Here is a 17,113-nt window from a genome sequence, read left to right as displayed (position 1 = left end):
AAAAGAAAATACTAGAACCAATGTTAAACAACTAATTTGAATACCTTGAAACACTTTAAGCTCTACCAACACTTTTTGTATTCTACGAAAGCCAAAAGCATTAGCCAACTCCAAGCACCAACAATGAAGTTCTAAAGAGAGAAGGACAAAGTAATATTTTAAAAATTTGGAGGTATAGACAGAAATGATGATGAAAGAAGAAACCTCATTTAATTCGTCATGTACAAGGAGGCCCAAAGAGAAGCCCAATTAATGCATCATTGTCCCAGGAAAGAAAGGGACCCCACAAAACATAAACGTGAAACATCAAGAGATCCCAAATCACTGAAAATCAAGGAAACCGAAAACCAAAAAACAAGTTTAAAGAACCAATCAATTCCCAAGTAGAGTAAGAAGCAATTCATTTCTTTTCCCCTCTCTCTCTCTCTCTCTTTCTCTCTCTCCTTCTAAACCAAAAACCATACACACCACAATTTACATTTTAGCAAGAAAATAATAAAAGCAAAACAAAAATAAAAAATAAAAAAAAATAAAATCCCAGACAAGAACCTCCGAAAAATGTTCATCAAAATTAATACACCGCGGAGACAGGAACAGTACACACATGCAAGACTCTCAGCAAAACATTTCATGTTTTTTCATTTTTAGTTTTAGCAAAATCGAACCAAACGCCCCCATAAAATTTCAGTTAGAAATCTAATCTAATCCAACAAAAGAAAAATTCAAAAGATAATAAGAAATAAGAAATATTATGAAATGTAAACAAAAGATAAAGAAAGAAAGGCATATTTTCTTATCTTTGGCGTGTTATTGTTCGTTAAAGTCCTGTTTGACAGGAACAACAAAACACACACTCACACTCACACCGTTCGTTCATAAAAAAGAGAACCAAAAAAAAAAAAAGAAAACGGATTATTATTCGAAGAAGAAAAAATAAAAAAGGGAATTATTATGAAAGGTGGAGGTGTTGATGGTGGAATTATAGTAGGAGTAGCAGTCAAGAGCAACTGTTGTTGTTGTTGTTGGTTTATTATTTTTGATTTTCGATTATTAATATTCTTATCTTACTATTGTTTTTTATCTTGCTTCTTTTATTCTTCTTCCTTGTTCTATCTTTTCAATCCTCACATTGCCCACAGCTGTTATATTTTCCCCTTTATTTATCGTTGTTTTTGTTTTCATACCTTATGCTCTTCCGTTCCTCGTCATTACGAAATTCGGATTTGATCGCAAGAGAGAGAAAGGTATAAAGAATTGGAGGAAGAACAGAAGTTCGTTCTCCTGGGGAACCCTAATTTTTGTTCCATGTACTTTTGGGGTTCTGCAATTTCTGGGGTTTTGTGAAGCGGGGATACGAAAGTCTTGATCTTTGATTGGTTTTCGTCGATGGAGGAAGAGGGTTATTCGGAGGGAGACAATAATCGGAAAAGGGGTGGCACAGACGATGATAGCAATGAGAATAACAACAACAACAACACCAATCACGGAAGTAGTAGCAAGATTGTGAATTCTAATGAGGGGCAGAGCAAGCCCAAGCGCCAGATGAAAACCCCTTTTCAACTTGAAACCCTTGAGAAGGCTTATGCTGGTTCGTTCCTTGCACTCCTCTTGTTTCTTGAGTTTAGCAATTTTCAATTTTCTTGTATTTTTGTTTTGTTCTGTTTTTCTGCAGTAAGTTTTTAATTGGGGAGTTTTGTGTTTTTTGATGAGGTCCTGGGAAATAATTTTGTTATTTTTTTGGTTGATTAGTGGATAATTACCCGTCGGAGACGATGAGGGGAGAACTTTCTGAGAAATTGGGTTTGTCGGATCGGCAGCTTCAGATGTGGTTCTGCCATAGGAGGTTGAAGGACAAGAAGGACTTGACGTCCAAGAAACTGCCACGAAAGGTGGTGGTAGAGCCTTTGCCGGAATCACCTACAGATGACCCCATGTTGGGCCCTCAGGAGCTTGGTAATGAGTATGGATCCGGGTCCGGTTCAGGGTCCAGCCCTTATGCCCGAGTGGAGCCCCTGAACATTGTTCCCCGGGGTGTGCCTGGTTATTACGAGTCCCCACGGGCTATGATGGAGAACAGAGCAATTTCTTGTGTTGAAGCGCAGTTAGGGGAGCCGTTGAGGGAAGATGGACCAATTCTAGGAGTAGAGTTTGATCCATTGCCACCAGATGCCTTTGGGGCACCTATAGGTATATGAAAAATAATAGAAACTTGGAATTCTATCTTAACTTGCTGAATTGACTGAATGCTGATGTTTCTTTTATATTGTACGTTGTGTTGTACATTTAGGTCCTAATTTAACCTGGATTGCTTTATCTTCCTTGCCTTGCTTCTCTATCTTGGCATCGTGAAAAATTGTCATAGATGTGCTTTATATTTTATTTGGATAATTTATGGTATACGGCTTTGCTCTCCATCTCTAGGGCTGCTACTTTTGTAATTTAAACAAATAGCTAGAAAAATAGGTAAAGGTTTGTTATAGGTGTATGACCTTTGTTTGGCTACTGACGTTTCTTGTATATTTCTCTTTTGGAGCAGCAGTTACAGAACAGCAGAAGCTACCTACTTTTGCCTATGAAAGTAAAATATATGAAAGACATGATGTTAGAGCTAATAAGGTTGGTTTTCTTTCTTCTATAACAGTGTAATCTTGGTTAATAAAATGAAACTTTTCATGTACTGCTTCTTGATCACATATTGATAATTGGAAAGGACAATGTTGGCAAGGTTGGAGGTTGCCTGAGCTTTTATTGCTCGAGTTGTTAATATCATGTCTAGATTTTAGTGTTTACTTCTTTTCTATCAGCAGTTTTTAGTGTTTGCTTTTATATCTTTATGATGTTTAATTGAGTGCCTTTTGGCTTGTCGTGGTACACAGATTATCATTTTAAATGCCCTTTTTGTTCAAATGATCTGTCTGTTTTTCTTGACAGTTTGAGGAACTGAAGATCATGCTGTTATATTTGTTTAAATTATTTTGTCTTGATGTTATTTTCTTTAAGTTAGTTGCTTTATTTGAGCTTTGATTAAATTGAGCTCCATTCTAGGCTATGACAAGGACATTCCGTGACTATCGATCTCTACCAAGCCAGTCTGGCACTAGGTCAGATACTTCTGGCCCGTTCAGCAAATCTCATTTACATGATCCAATAGAAGGTCCTGCCAGAAATCCTCATTTGGCCCTTGGAAATGAAACTATACCTAGAATTCGTGCTGGTCAAGGTCAATTCCGTGGTCGTCTTTTGTCTCAACAAGATAAGCAATTGATTCCCAATCAATCTCCTACGAGGGATGATAATGCTGCCCCAATTAGGGAAGTGGACCCAACCATACTTAATGTTGGAACAAGCTCTCACTTTACTGATCACCAAATTGTTGTGCCAGAAAATCTCCATTCTCAACCTAGTGGTCAAGTTTTGCATAACAACAATGCAACACGCATTGAGAAAAAACGAAAGGTATCTGTGAGCAATTTGTTAATGTTGTAATTTTGCTAAGTGATCTCCTTTTAATTTTAGTATATTCTTTGTAAAGTGTGGTTTTATAATTTTAATTATATTGATGTAGAGTGATGATGTCCGTGATGGAGAAGCACATGAGATGAAAATCCGGAAAGAGATTGAGAAGCAAGATAACCTTAGACGAAAGGTTAATGAACTCACTTTTTCCTGCCATCATAACTATTTTAACTTTTAAGGGTTGAAATCAATTGCAGTCACATTCTTTAAATTAATCTCTCTTTCCTCCCCTCATTTTAGAATGAAGAGAGGATGAGAAAAGAAATAGAGAAACAAGACCGTGAAAGAAAGAAGGAAGAAGAGAGGTTAATGCGTGAGAGACAACGGGAAGAGGAAAGAGCAAGACGTGAGCAAAAACGTGAACTTGAGCGAAGGGAAAAGTTTTTGCTGAAAGAAAATTTAAGAGTGAGTTTGCAAGCCTTGTGATGATAGCTTTTATATTTAAACATCTGAGAATACTTGATTTATTTTCACATATTTTACCATAAAAGGTAGAAAAAATGAAGATAAGAGAAGAGCTTCGCAGAGAGAAAGAAGCAGAGAGAAGGAAAGCTGCCCTTGAGAAGGCAACTGCCCGTAGAATAGCTAAGGAATCTATGGAACTTATTGAGGATGAACAGCTGGAAATGATGGAGTTGGCTGCCTCAAGCAAGGGGTTTTCCTCTATTATCCATCTTGATTTTGATACTTTGCAACATGTTGAGTCATTTAGGGGTGAGCAATTTATTTTTATTTTGCTGTCTTTAATTTTATATAATCGGTCTCTTTAGGGGCTCAGTATTTATTTGGAAACGGAAAAGGGATTGCATTTCTACGTTTAGTACTAAAACATTATTCTTATATTATAGATTCATTGTGCGTTTTCCCACCAAAGAGTGTAAAGCTAAAAAAACCATTTGCAATCAAACCCTGGATGAACTCAGAGAAGAATGTTGGCAATCTTCTCATGGTATGTTCTTATAATCCCTTTTGCCTCTTTTTTACACGCAAAGTATACAAATTCCTTAAGTTACCATTCATTTCATTCCCTATTCTAAGTTGAAGGTTTGAAAGCTGTACTGTTCTATTTCAGGTTTGGAGATTTTTGATTACTTTTGCTGATGTTCTGGAGTTATGGTCTTTCACTCTAGATGAGTTTGTTCAAGCATTTCATGACTATGTGAGTCAGTCTGGACTTTGTTAGTGATTTCATGCTATTAGTTTAACTAGTTTTGTTCACTCTTTGCTCATTCTGGGTGTTCAAATGATTTTTTCTCAGGATTCAAGATTATTGGGTGAGATACATGTTGCTCTTCTTAAGGTGGTAATAAAAGACATTGAAGATGTTGCAAGGACACCTTCTACAGGATTAGGAATGAATCAAAATGGTGCTGCTAACTCTGGAGGTGGTCATCCAGAGATTGTGGAAGGGGTAAGTTCAAGGATTTTTAGAAACTTGTCTCTTTTTCGTTTTGATGAATAGTGGTTTTATTTAGCAGACTCCATACATGTAATATTTCCTTTGTCATGTCAGGCATATGCATGGGGCTTTGACATACGGAATTGGCATAAGCACTTGAATCTATTGACGTGGCCAGAAATTTTCCGACAGCTGGCTTTATCTGCAGGATATGGACCACAGTTGAAGAAAAGAAGTACTACCTGCTCATATGCAAATAATAAAGATGAGGTTCAGTTTTCTTAGTTTTACTTTTATTATTTTCAGATCCAGCTTTAAAGATTCTTTCATTATGAGAATACTTCCGCATTTCAATGATTAAAGGCATTATATACAATTAAGATAAAATTTCAGTTGCTGATTTCTTGTTTATCTATTTTGTTTATCCTGAACCGCAGGAAACTTTTGTTACAATTAAATATTTTGCTGACAATTTTGGTTTGCACGCATTTTAGTAAGCAATTAAAGACTTTCCTTTTGGGGGTTTAATATTAGTGATTGAAATGTATATCTAAAATACAGGGAAGAAGTTGTGAAGATATCATTTCTAAACTTCGTAATGGTTCAGCGGCTGAAAATGCAGTTACAAAAATGCATGAGAGAGGTCTGTTAGCCCCTCGAAGATCTAGACATCGATTAACTCCTGGTACAGTTAAATTTGCAGCATTTCATGTTCTATCACTTGAGGGTGACAAGGGATTGACAGTACTAGAGCTTGCAGAAAAAATTCAGGTGCGTTCATACTTGCATATCCATATTAAGGGATCTTTTGTATTGTCATGTTTGTTCTTAACTTCTCATGTCTCTTTACCTGTCAGAAATCTGGTCTTCGAGACCTGACGACCAGCAAAACACCTGAGGCATCAATTTCTGTTGCTTTAACAAGAGATACCAAGCTTTTTGAAAGAATAGCACCGTCAACATATTGTGTACGTCAGGCATTTAGAAAGAACCCTGCTGATGCTGAGTCCATTCTTTCAGATGCAAGAAAGAAAATTCAGATATTTGAAAATGGGTTTCTAGCTGAGGAGGATACTGATGATGTTGAAAGAGAAGAGTCAGAGAGTGACGAAGTTGACGAGGACCCTGAAGTTGATGATTTGGTAAATTCGTCAAGTGCTAACAAAACATCTGGACCTTGTGATGATTTCTCATCCAATGGAAAAGAAAATTTGGGCCATGATGTTGGACTTCAGGGTGAGTTTGATAAGGATCTGCCTCGTTTTCCTGAGAGTGGTTCCAAGAAGATTGATACTCCAATTGCTGTAACCGGGAAACCTGGTGCTTGTGAAGATTTAAATGTTGGAAATCTTGGTGAAGATAATATGGAAATTGATGAAAGCAAGCCTGGAGAGTCATGGGTTCAAGGGCTTGCAGAAGGAGAATTTTCTGACCTCAGTGTAGAGGAGCGTCTAAATGCTCTTGTTGTGTTGGTTGGTGTGGCAAATGAAGGAAACTCAATCCGTGTTGTTCTAGAGGTAAACTTTATTCCATATAATGTATTTTGTCCTTAACTTATTTTTTGTGTTGTTTATCAAATTGACATGAGTAGTCTTTCAGGATCGTTTGGAAGCAGCAAATGCTCTGAAGAAACAAATGTGGGCAGAAGCACAACTAGATAAATTTCGATTAAAAGATGATATTTTCAGTAAATCTGATTTTCCATCTATCAATGGGAATAAAGTTGAAATACAACATTCTTGTTCTGCCATGGAGGGAAACCAAAGCCCATCATTGCTTGGCAACAATTGTAATAATGTGCCCTCTCCCGGCACTGCAGAAAATCAAAAAGCAGCTCCAGGTGTACAGAGCATGTCTATTGAAAAACACTCTTCAGTTCAAGATCTCTGCACTGGCCCAGATAACCCTCAGATTCAGACATTTGCACAGTATTCAAAAAGGTCACGGTCTCAACTGAAATCTTATATTTTCCACATAGCAGAGGAGATGTGTGCCTACAGATCCTTAACCCTTGGGCAAGATCGAAGACGTAACCGTTATTGGCAATTTGTTGCATCTGCTTCTTCCAATGATCCTGGCTCTGGCAGGATCTTTGTTGAGTTCCTCGATGGTAATTGGAGGCTTATTGATACTGAAGAGGTAAACTGCGTGTGGTCTAGTTTCCTTTTCCTTTCTTCTTTCCTTTATATGAATCCCTCTTTCTCTGATCAACTCTAGTAAACTCATCGCCAACTTCAATTGACATCTTACCACCATAAAATTGCACTGATCATCGAACCAGTTAAAGCATTGGTTTATGGTTAATGATTAAGCCATGGTTGAACTTGTGTCAGTGTCTGTTTATATTACAAACTGAAGGTATATTGTATATATTAACATATTACAAACTGAAGGTATATTGTATATATTAACGTATTACAAACTGAATATATTGTATATATTAACGTATATAAGAAGAAGGATAACCTTAAAATGTGTTAGAGTATTTAGAGAGTAATTTATAATATCTTTTATTATTATCACAATATTTTAGAATTTAGAGTATCTTAAATGATCTCTTAGGAGTGGTCTTAAGATTTCATCATATTTTCCTATTTGTTTCCTTATTTAAGACCACAAGTCTATCTCTAATATAGATACTAGTTTGTGCTTTGTAATTTGAGTTGCATCAAACCATTCCTAAATTTAGAATGATCTTTAGTTTTTCTGATTTCTTCATTATTTACCTAAGCCCTCTTACTATTATTATGTTATCACTAAGCTATTTAATCTTTTTCTTCTGTATATTTTTTATTCACCAATGTCCTTTCTGGCCAGCATCATAAATGTTGCGGTGTCTCCCTTCAATTTGGTTACCACCAAACACACTTCCTTTTCCTTGTACACTACTCCACTAAAAGAGGGCCACCTATCATATAATCCATGCACCAAGCTCGATAGTGCTTGGCATGATGGGATGTATTGGAAAAAACCAAGTCTCACTTGGACTAGAAATAGAACTTGAAAAGAGTATATAAGTGAGAGACAGCCCTTACCTCATTGTCACGTTGAATTAGGCTAAAAAACTTTCTCAATTCTAATTTTTTTCAGAACTTCATGCTCCAAATTTTTAGTCCTGGGTGTGAAGGTTGTGTGTGTATTACATACCCCTTATAAATGACTTGGGCAATCGTCTTGCTAAAATAAATCAACACAGTTCCGGGCTTTTATTCTAAGTATTTGTGGTCTGCCTCTTTCCAAAGTATCATTCTTTTTATGTTTTTAAGTTACGACTAGCCAAAGATAGAAGTGCTGTTAGTAATATGTGGCACTCCTTTTTTATTTTGAAGTGAGCATTTTTGTGAATTTAAATTTCGATTTATGATTTGTCTTAATTTTTATAATTTATTAAATTAATCCTACAGGCCTTTGATGCACTTCTGATTTCGCTTGATTCACGTGGGGTCAGGGAATCTCATTTGCGACTAATGTTGCAAAAGGTTGAGAGTTCCTTCAAGGAAAATGTTCGTAAGAATACACAATGTTCCAGAGTTGGAAGCAGAGGCGAAACATGTGTTAAAAATGAAGCTGACGAAACAGATTCCAGCCCTGATCGCCACACTGGATCTGACAGTCCCAGCAGTACCCTTTGTGGCTTGAACTCTGACAGTTTGGAAACTTCGTCATCCTTCAAAATTGAGCTTGGGAAAAGTGAGAGCGACAAGAAATCTGCCTTGAGAAGGTATCAAGATTTTCAAAAGTGGACATGGAAAGAATGCTATAACTCATCAATATTATGTGCCATGAAATACGGGAAGAAAAGAGGCAAATCTCAGGTTGTCGTCTGTGATATCTGCCTCAATCCTTATTTCTTTGAAGACTCCCATTGCAATTGTTGCCACCGGACTTTTCCCTCAAATAATGGATTTAATTTTTCTAAACATGCATTTCAATGTGGAGAAAAGTTATCAAAAGATATTTGTGTTTTGGATTCAAATCTTCCCTTACGGACAAGATTGCTTAAGGCCCTGCTAGCCCATATTGAGGTGAGTTGATGGTGTTGGTGATTTACATTCTTACCTGGAGACTATTTCTCTTGCTCTCTTTAATTTTAGAATGGTACTTTTTGTTGAAGGGTATATTATAATTTATATTCACATTCTGGTTTATAGGTTTCTATTCCACCTGAAGCATTTCAATCAAATTGGATCGAAGATATTAGGAGGCATTGGAGTGTGAAGTTGAGCAAATCATCTTCTGTAGAGGAACTGCTGCAGGTTTGCATTTTGATTAAAATTGTTATCCATATCTTTCCAACATTTTAGAAATTAAGAACCAATATCTACTCAGTCATTTCTAAATGTAACAATCCATTTTTCAGATATTGGCCCTACTTGAGAGAGCATTGAAGCGGGACTTTCTATCATCAACCTTCTCTACAACAGGGGAACAATTGGGGTTGAACACTATGTCAGAGAATGTTGCACAAACCTCCGCTGATTCTGAATCAGTTGCTGTACTTCCATGGGTTCCACTGACAACTTCAGCCGTGTCTCTCAGACTTTTTGAGTTTGATGAATCAATTGTCTACTTACTGCATGAGAAACCTGAACCTTCTGAGGAGAAAGAAGATAGGCAATACATAGTGAGTCTATCTTATTTTTTTTATTTTTATTTTGCAAAAACTTTTAATTTTGTAGGCATTCCCATGAAATGTTTGCAATGAGTTCTGCTCCCATTTTATATTTTATCTGAAAAAAATGAAGATGAACTATTTTGTCCAGGACATTCACCAAGGAGATTGGTTGTCATGTTTTCTGTTGTACAAGTCCCTTTTGGTTATATTTTGTGGACAAGGTGTGGCTGTTTTGCTGGAATTACTGTGTTAATCTGATGTTTAACAGCCATGTAACTTTCTATCTTGCAGAAGCTTCCTTCAAGATACAATGCTTCCAAATCTATTAAAGTGGTTGAAACAGCAGACTTGGACTGTGATGAATTCATGAAAGTTAAATCAAATCCTGCAAAAGTTGTGCAAAACAACAATAAACGAGGACGAGGTAGTTCTGTCAAAGGACGGGTTAAAAATATATCTAAAACCAAACGAAATAATGGCCGTCGGCGCAGTGCTAAGGTTGCTGGGAATCTAAATCAAAGGGTAAAACAACAGGGAGGGGGATCACAAGGACAAGCTAGTGGACGTGGTCGTCGAACAATTCGGAAAAGAAGAGTGGGGAAAAAGGCTGTTGAAGATCTGTTGCTTGGCCATAGGGGTGCCTCTCATAGCTCCAACATTGCTAAAGAATCATTAAGAAGCTTGGATGAGGAGTGGGATGATGAAAAGGGAAGTCCCATGACTCCAATCCACATGGGGACTGCTAACATTAGTAACAGCACTGAAGAGGCTGAATCTGATGACAATGTCCAAGCAATGGAGTCTGATGACAATGTCCAAGCAGTGGAATCTGATGACAATGGCCAAGCTGTGGAATCTGATGACAATGGCCAAGCTGTGGAATCTGATGACAATGGCCAAGCTGTGGAATATGATAAAGGAAACTGGGAAATAGGTTTTAATGGTAATCCCAGCCGATGGCGGGAGGATATGGTTGGAATGAGTGATGAAGATGTGGAAGCTTCTGAAGATGAGAATCAGAACGAGAATGGCATTGAAGAGAATGAAGAGGAGGATTCGGATGCAGATGCAGATGTTATGAGCGAGGAGGGTTCAGATGGTACTGCAAACAGAATTGTAAATGAAGAAAGCTCAGACTCAGATGTCTCTGAAGATTCTTCTGATTAGAACATTGTTTTGAAAGGCTGCGTTTTTATATAGCAGCTTTACAAGGTACCCGAGTTCCAACTCATGGCATGGCTTCTCGAGAGTTTTATGGTTGAGTAGGTTAATAGTGTACAATAGATATAAAAAAACCCGCCCATTGCGTGGATTCTTAAAGGATTTTTATAGAAAGATTCTAATATTATTATACAATCAAAACAAATCAGAACATTGCCTCTTGCTTCCAACCAGTAGTCGGCAAAATCTTAATTGTATATTGTATTGCATATTGGTGGCAAAATAAACAACAAAAGACAAAAATTCTTTGATCCGGAATAGTATTACAATCGGGCTTGTACATTGAATTCAGGAAACCAAAAGCAGAGGAGACCAATACATTAAACAGATTGCATAGCTTTCCATCATTAATCAAGACTTGCCAAGGTAAACTATCGGACAATATTTGCAGATGGCATAAAAGATTAGTCTCATCAAACAAGGTCTCAGAAAATTAACAAAACTATGGGAAACTAACTGAATCTGGAGAATGGAAGTGGGAGGATTTTAGAGAAAAGTGTGAAAAAAAAGTTAGTGTCTTTAGATTAGAGAATTTTATAGTTAATTTGTGAGAAAAATTTATTGAAGTTTGTAAGCAATGTGATGGTAGTAAAAGTATTTTTATTTTTTTTAAAGGTGTAAAATGTAAGATTACAAATTTACTCTTGTCTTTAAAAAAAATAGAATAATCAAATAGGTATTTTTGCGTAAATTTGAATAAATTAAAATTATTAATAATATAATATGATACAGTTCATAATTAATTTCTAAAAAAATATACAAATTATTTGACGAAAAAATAATTTACATGTAAATGCAAAATTTTGAATATATGTAAAAAATTTCAATTGTTATATAAAAGTAAATAATTTAAATATTCATAAATTTAAAAGTTATAATTAGAAAATCTTTTATATTAAATATAAATAATATTTTTTTATAAATAAATACATATTTTATTATTAATTATTATTATTTTATTTTATTAAAATATTTGTGTTAGTTAAATTTATTTAATAAAAATAAATTCAGAAATAATATCATGCTTGCTTCTCTTCATTACATTTATATCTCGTCTTTTATTTTCATAAAACTTGAATTGTAATAGCGAGGAATATTTTTAATACTTTTTAAGATTCATGATATGCAGAAGAACTATTAGTGTACAAGAAGAAAAATCACTTTTTAATTTAAGTAAAAAGCAAATTTCAAATTTATCCAATGCACACCCTCATTTTAACTTTTGTTTTATATTTTAGAATACCTATTTCCGAATGAAGACAATTATGCAAATAAAATATCTAGAATATAATTAATATACATTTAATTTCAGAATGACTATTTTAAAATATAAAAGTACATTTTGAAATGTTCATTTTAAAATATAAAAAATACATTTCGAAATTAAAGAGTGATCATCGTGTGTTTTATTTGCCAGAAAAAAAATGGAAGTTGTTTCATTTGGATGGGTAGAATCTCAAAATATGTTAAAGCTCGACGGATTTATAAAATAGTTATAAAAATACTGTCCAATAACCAAAGAATTTTTGTGGAGAAATCTTGTGTGCTTTGGATGCATAAAATACCAAATACAAAGTAAATGAAATAAGAAATGAAATTGAATATTAAAGTTATTTACAGGTTAACATTCTTATTAACATATAATATGACAATATAACGTGAACATTGTTTTTCACCCCGTTAGGTGTTAACAGTTGACGAGAAACACCTTGAAGAATTTCAATAGGATTTTATAGTTACGACGGAGTCGTATATTGTTTGTCGGTCTTCAACTTACTCAACAATGCTGATTGAAGATCAAATGTCATTTAAAAGCAATATAAATTATAAGATAACCAAACTATTATAGTCTTTATATTTATTTCATTAAAAACATGTAAATTATTAGTATATATAAAATTTATTCTTTTTTTTTTTTTATAAAGTTTTCGTGTTAGGCATCACTATGTAACTTGACATCTCAGCTAAGCTGACACCTCAAGTAACAACAATCATCTGTCATCACATGAAAAAAAAAATATTATTAAAAAAAGAAAAAAAAAGAAAAAACAAAAATATGGGGGGACTAGACCAAAACTCATATGTTAACACAAACAAACGATACATAGATAGATTATACCTATTCATAAAGAATTCTAAGAACAGACTAGCTGAGAGTCTATTATACCAATGAAAAGATTCTCTATGAATAAATCCTAAATTAGCCAACTTATCAGCACACGTATTCCCTTCACGAAAAATATGAGTTACCCTAAACCTGATTGTCCCACAAAAATTAAGACAAGTATTCCATCGATTCTAAAGCATCCACGGAACATTAGTCCTAGCAGTAAACGCAGCACAAACCAAGGCAGAATCACATTCAAGCCAGACATTAGTAAGTCCCATTTTTTGAGCTTCCTCCATAGCATGTATAACTCCATAAAACTCAGCAACCAAAGCAGTTTGAACTTCAAGAAACGCTGAAAAAGCACCAATAAATTCTCCCATACTCCCACGAAAAATACCTCAACAAGTAGCAAGACCAGGATACCCCCTAGCAGCCCCATCAATATTAATTTTGACCCAGCCTGGTGAAGGAAATTCCCATCTAATAGGAAGAGGACGAAGAACTTTACCACTACGAGTCTTAATACCGAAAAACTTAATCACGTTGAAGTCCAACATATCATTCTTCATTGAAGCTTTAGACGAATTTCCCACTAGACAAGTTAAATCTTTAATTATCGAAATAGCCTTAGAAACCCCAATCTTATCCTGAAATCTAGCATAATGCCTCATACGCCATATCATCCATATAGAAAAGGTTATCACCGCAAGCTTAATCAATTTAACCAAAGGACTACCATCACTCTTAATAAAAGAAAGTAGATCATCCTTATTAGAGAAATGAGAAGTAAGAAAAATTTGTCGTACCCAACTCCAAATATGCAATGCGTTAGAACATTCAAAAAATAGATGTTGAATAGATTCCTCTTGCTTTTCACAAAGCGAACACATAGAACATATATGCAAACCCTTATTCTGAATATGTTGATCTGTAGGAAGTCGCCCATGAAAATTTTTCCAGAGTACTAGAGTTTTGGAAGGCGGAATAGATGAAGACCAAATGAATTTACCCCAACCACCTGGAACTCCTGGTTCCAAGAAAAAAGTCCTAGCCGATTTAAGAGTGAAACGACCAGACTCATTTAGAATCCAATTAGGAATATCCTGTTCCTCTCTAATCATGATATGATTAAAAAAAAGAGGCATCTGCTGTAAAGAGAAGGGAATATTCCAATCACAACCTGTCCAAAATTGAGAGACTGTATCCGGAATGCTAACACCATCAGATAACCCTGCAATATTTGCTAAAGAAGTAGTAGAGCACCATTTATCATTCCAGAAATTAATAAAAGAACCTGTACCAACAGTCCAATAAGTATAGTCAAGTATGGTAGAATAAAATTGCTTAATTCCAGGCCAGAGAGAGGAAGATCTATAAACTGTTCGAAATTCATATTTTGATTTAAGAACCCTGGCCTTCAAGAGTAAAGACCAAGGTTTGTCGCTATAAGCAAAGTTCCAAGCAAGCTTAAGAAGATATGCATTATTTTTATGATGAAGATTAATGATATTCAAGCCTCCATCCTCAAGAGGTGAACAAATATTCCCCCAATTAACGGTAGCAATACCTTTTTTCAGAATATCACCAGTCCAAATATAATTCCGACACCACTGCTCAACTTGCTTAATAAGTGAAACAGGCCACTTATACATATTAAAACTATAAGCTAGAGATCCAGTAATCACTGTATTGACCAGCTGAATTTGACCCATCATGCTAAGAGATTTACCTTTCCAAGATGCTAGCTTCAATTTAACTTTATCAGCCAAAGGTTGAAGAAACCGACACTTTGGAGCACCAACAAAGATATGCACTCCTAAATAATGGAAAGGCAAAAAACCATGACTATAGGAAAGAATATTTTGAATTTTAAATTTATTTTTTATTATCATTAAAATTATTAGAATAACTAAATCTCACTAGACAAGTCATCCAATTGTCTAAAACTAGAATGTGAAGTTCTAATGATAAGAAAAAATATTTATAAAATACAATAAATATCCTAAATAAGAGATCAAATTTATGTTTATCCTTTAAAATACCCTTATTTCTTTTCTTTTTAATTTAAAAAAAATATTTGAGTGGAACTCATACTAATACTTTCTTTCCTAACTTTAATGAATAATTCCAAATAATAGAAAGATAAATTTTCCATATTTTTTTCTTTCACAAAAATTCGTTCCCTTTTTCACTAGATCTAACAAACCGTTGTGTTTGTTTGGTTCAATAAAAAAATAAAATAAAAAATAAGTGAAAAACATGTGAGATAATTTTTAAGTTATTTGATAAGAAATAAAATGAAAAAAAAGGAGAAAGTTAAAGAAAACCATACAAATGTTAGATAGGAATTTGAATCTTAGTAAGAATGAAAATGAAAAAAAAAATGAAAAAAATAAAATAAAATAGAAAACACATCAAATAATTGTTTCCTTAATGTTTGAAGTTGAAGGTAACATAATCTTTTATATAAATTGATTCGAGTCTCATTATACCTGTCATGAATTCTTCCTCATAGTGTTGAAGTCCTTAACTACTTTCTTTATTTACAATTATTCTCCCTCTAGTTTACAATCATTCTTTAAATAAACAACCTCTTCACAAACTCCTCCTTCTCGATAAACCCTAATTCAAAACTAATTTTCTAAGAAAATTATAACACATGAATTCAACTATATTTACTCTCATACATTGTCTCGTGATATTTTATATATTATTTCGACTTCAGATTTTACTTCACTATGTGAAATTATTGTTGTTTTCCAGCTACACTATCTTTGAGTTACTCCTACTTCTCGATGAAGCGATTTAGTGCAGGTCTACACAAAAATTTGATTTTTAGGAAAATTATATAAATACTTGGTGTTTTAATTATAATATGTCCTAGTTGTTGTTTAGAGTTAAGAGAAACACAATGTCTTTAAAATAATGGTGAAGTGTGTTAAACCCTTTCTTTGTCAAATATATAAAATATACTAAAATTTTAAAAGAAATTGGGAGGATCAAAACCTGCTCACATACCACTAAGCTCCACCAATGTGTAACTTTCTAACAATTAATTATTATGGCTCATGGTGCATGTCTAACAACATCTCTTATATTTTCTTGAGAATGCATGATGTTTGAGTGCATATATATACAATATGTACTTTCATTCGGGATTTAATTGGGACCCATTTTTCTATGTCCATTTATCTATGTCATGAGATTTAGAATACAAGTTGTGTGTGTTTGTCATCTATTTAGTTATTTGCCCAAGTTTGTATTATTGTATATTGATGTGTTAAATTGTATTTGCATACCATTGACCATTTTTTATATTATGCTTTTGTCCATGATATACTCATCCCTAAGTCTTAAGTATGTTATTTTTAAATGGCTTGTGGGGGCAAATAAAGTAATACAAAAACAGAGCATTAGGCATGGGATTGGGTAAAATTTCAGCTTTTTGTTTCTTCTCATGCTTCATTATAATGAACTTTGCATAGAAAACCTTACCCATTAATAAATAATTAATTGTATTAAGAAATAATTAATTATCTTGTAAGTGATTGGATAACCAAAGTAAAGAAAATCAATCAAGTTACCATTTAATTGATTACATCGCCAGGATTTGTATAAGACGTAGATAAATGATTAACAATAATTTCTACAAAATCCAACTACCAACTATTTTTGTTTTTTGTTTTTTCATGAACAAATTGTATAGTGCGACTGTGTGGTTAGTTCTTTCAAAGTGGGTGTATTCCAACCCACCAATTTGATAATTCCAACTACATTTTATAAGCTTTTAAAGTGACTTATTATTATATGTTGTTGTAGTTAGTGACACTGAAGAGCTATTAAAAGAGACTATGGAAGGATTCAGACTCAATGAGCTAGGATAAGTTGTATATTGTAATATTTTCTAAACATTTTCTTCTTTCTAAATGTTTACAAGATTATAGTTTGGAACATGAAGTATTTTAAGTTGATTTTATTAATTTATGTGTTATTTATTGTTTATCAAGCATATTTTGAATTTATATATATGTAATACTTGGGTCTATATACTATTTGGAAATATATAATATAACTATTAAAAATTTACAAGTTTAGGGATATGCTATAAATATAGAGCCAGCTTAAAAAAAAATACTTACTTTTTACCTTAGGCGTTTTTTAAATTGGTTATTTTGATAATAGATGAAAAGAAAACTCACTTTTTATGCAATCCACAAGCAACTAGTAATGCCCCTCATACGGTTTAAATGAT

The 17,113-nt window shown here is 34.0% G+C and overlaps 1 protein-coding gene across 2 annotated transcripts; it reads left to right on the top strand.

Annotated features, from left to right (window-relative positions):
* Window positions 1-333: 333 nt before the first annotated feature.
* LOC137812082 (homeobox-DDT domain protein RLT1-like) lies at window positions 334-10,896 on the top strand. 2 transcript variants are annotated; one of them, XM_068613973.1, is made up of 18 exons: window positions 334-1,588; window positions 1,750-2,187; window positions 2,537-2,616; window positions 3,046-3,456; window positions 3,566-3,646; window positions 3,757-3,921; window positions 4,008-4,230; window positions 4,365-4,465; window positions 4,589-4,675; window positions 4,775-4,927; window positions 5,030-5,185; window positions 5,477-5,686; window positions 5,773-6,432; window positions 6,515-7,054; window positions 8,320-8,940; window positions 9,067-9,171; window positions 9,276-9,539; window positions 9,822-10,896. In XM_068613973.1, exons 1-18 carry the CDS (start codon window positions 1,387-1,389, stop codon window positions 10,695-10,697), a joined length of 5,373 nt encoding a protein of 1,790 aa, XP_068470074.1. In that variant the 5' UTR covers window positions 334-1,386; the 3' UTR covers window positions 10,698-10,896. The 2 variants fall into 2 exon arrangements, with proteins under 2 accessions (XP_068470074.1, XP_068470075.1); XM_068613974.1 differs by having other exon boundaries at window positions 476-1,588; window positions 2,540-2,616.
* Window positions 10,897-17,113: the final 6,217 nt, after the last annotated feature.

This window comes from Phaseolus vulgaris, chromosome 2, assembly GCF_000499845.2.
Source record: "Phaseolus vulgaris cultivar G19833 chromosome 2, P. vulgaris v2.0, whole genome shotgun sequence".
In the NCBI taxonomy this organism is placed as follows: Eukaryota; Viridiplantae; Streptophyta; class Magnoliopsida; order Fabales; family Fabaceae; genus Phaseolus; species Phaseolus vulgaris.
Note: the sequence above shows the minus strand (reverse complement) of the source record. Positions and strands in the feature narration are given on the sequence as shown.

Coding starts and splice junctions, on each gene's coding strand:
- LOC137812082 (XM_068613973.1), top strand. CDS start 1,387: ATGGAGGAAGAGGGTTATTCGGAGGGAGACAATAATCGGAAAAGGGGT. Junction 6,433..6,514: donor CAATCCGTGTTGTTCTAGAG/GTAAACTTTATT, acceptor GTAGTCTTTCAG/GATCGTTTGGAAGCAGCAAA. Junction 9,540..9,821: donor AAGAAGATAGGCAATACATA/GTGAGTCTATCT, acceptor TCTATCTTGCAG/AAGCTTCCTTCAAGATACAA.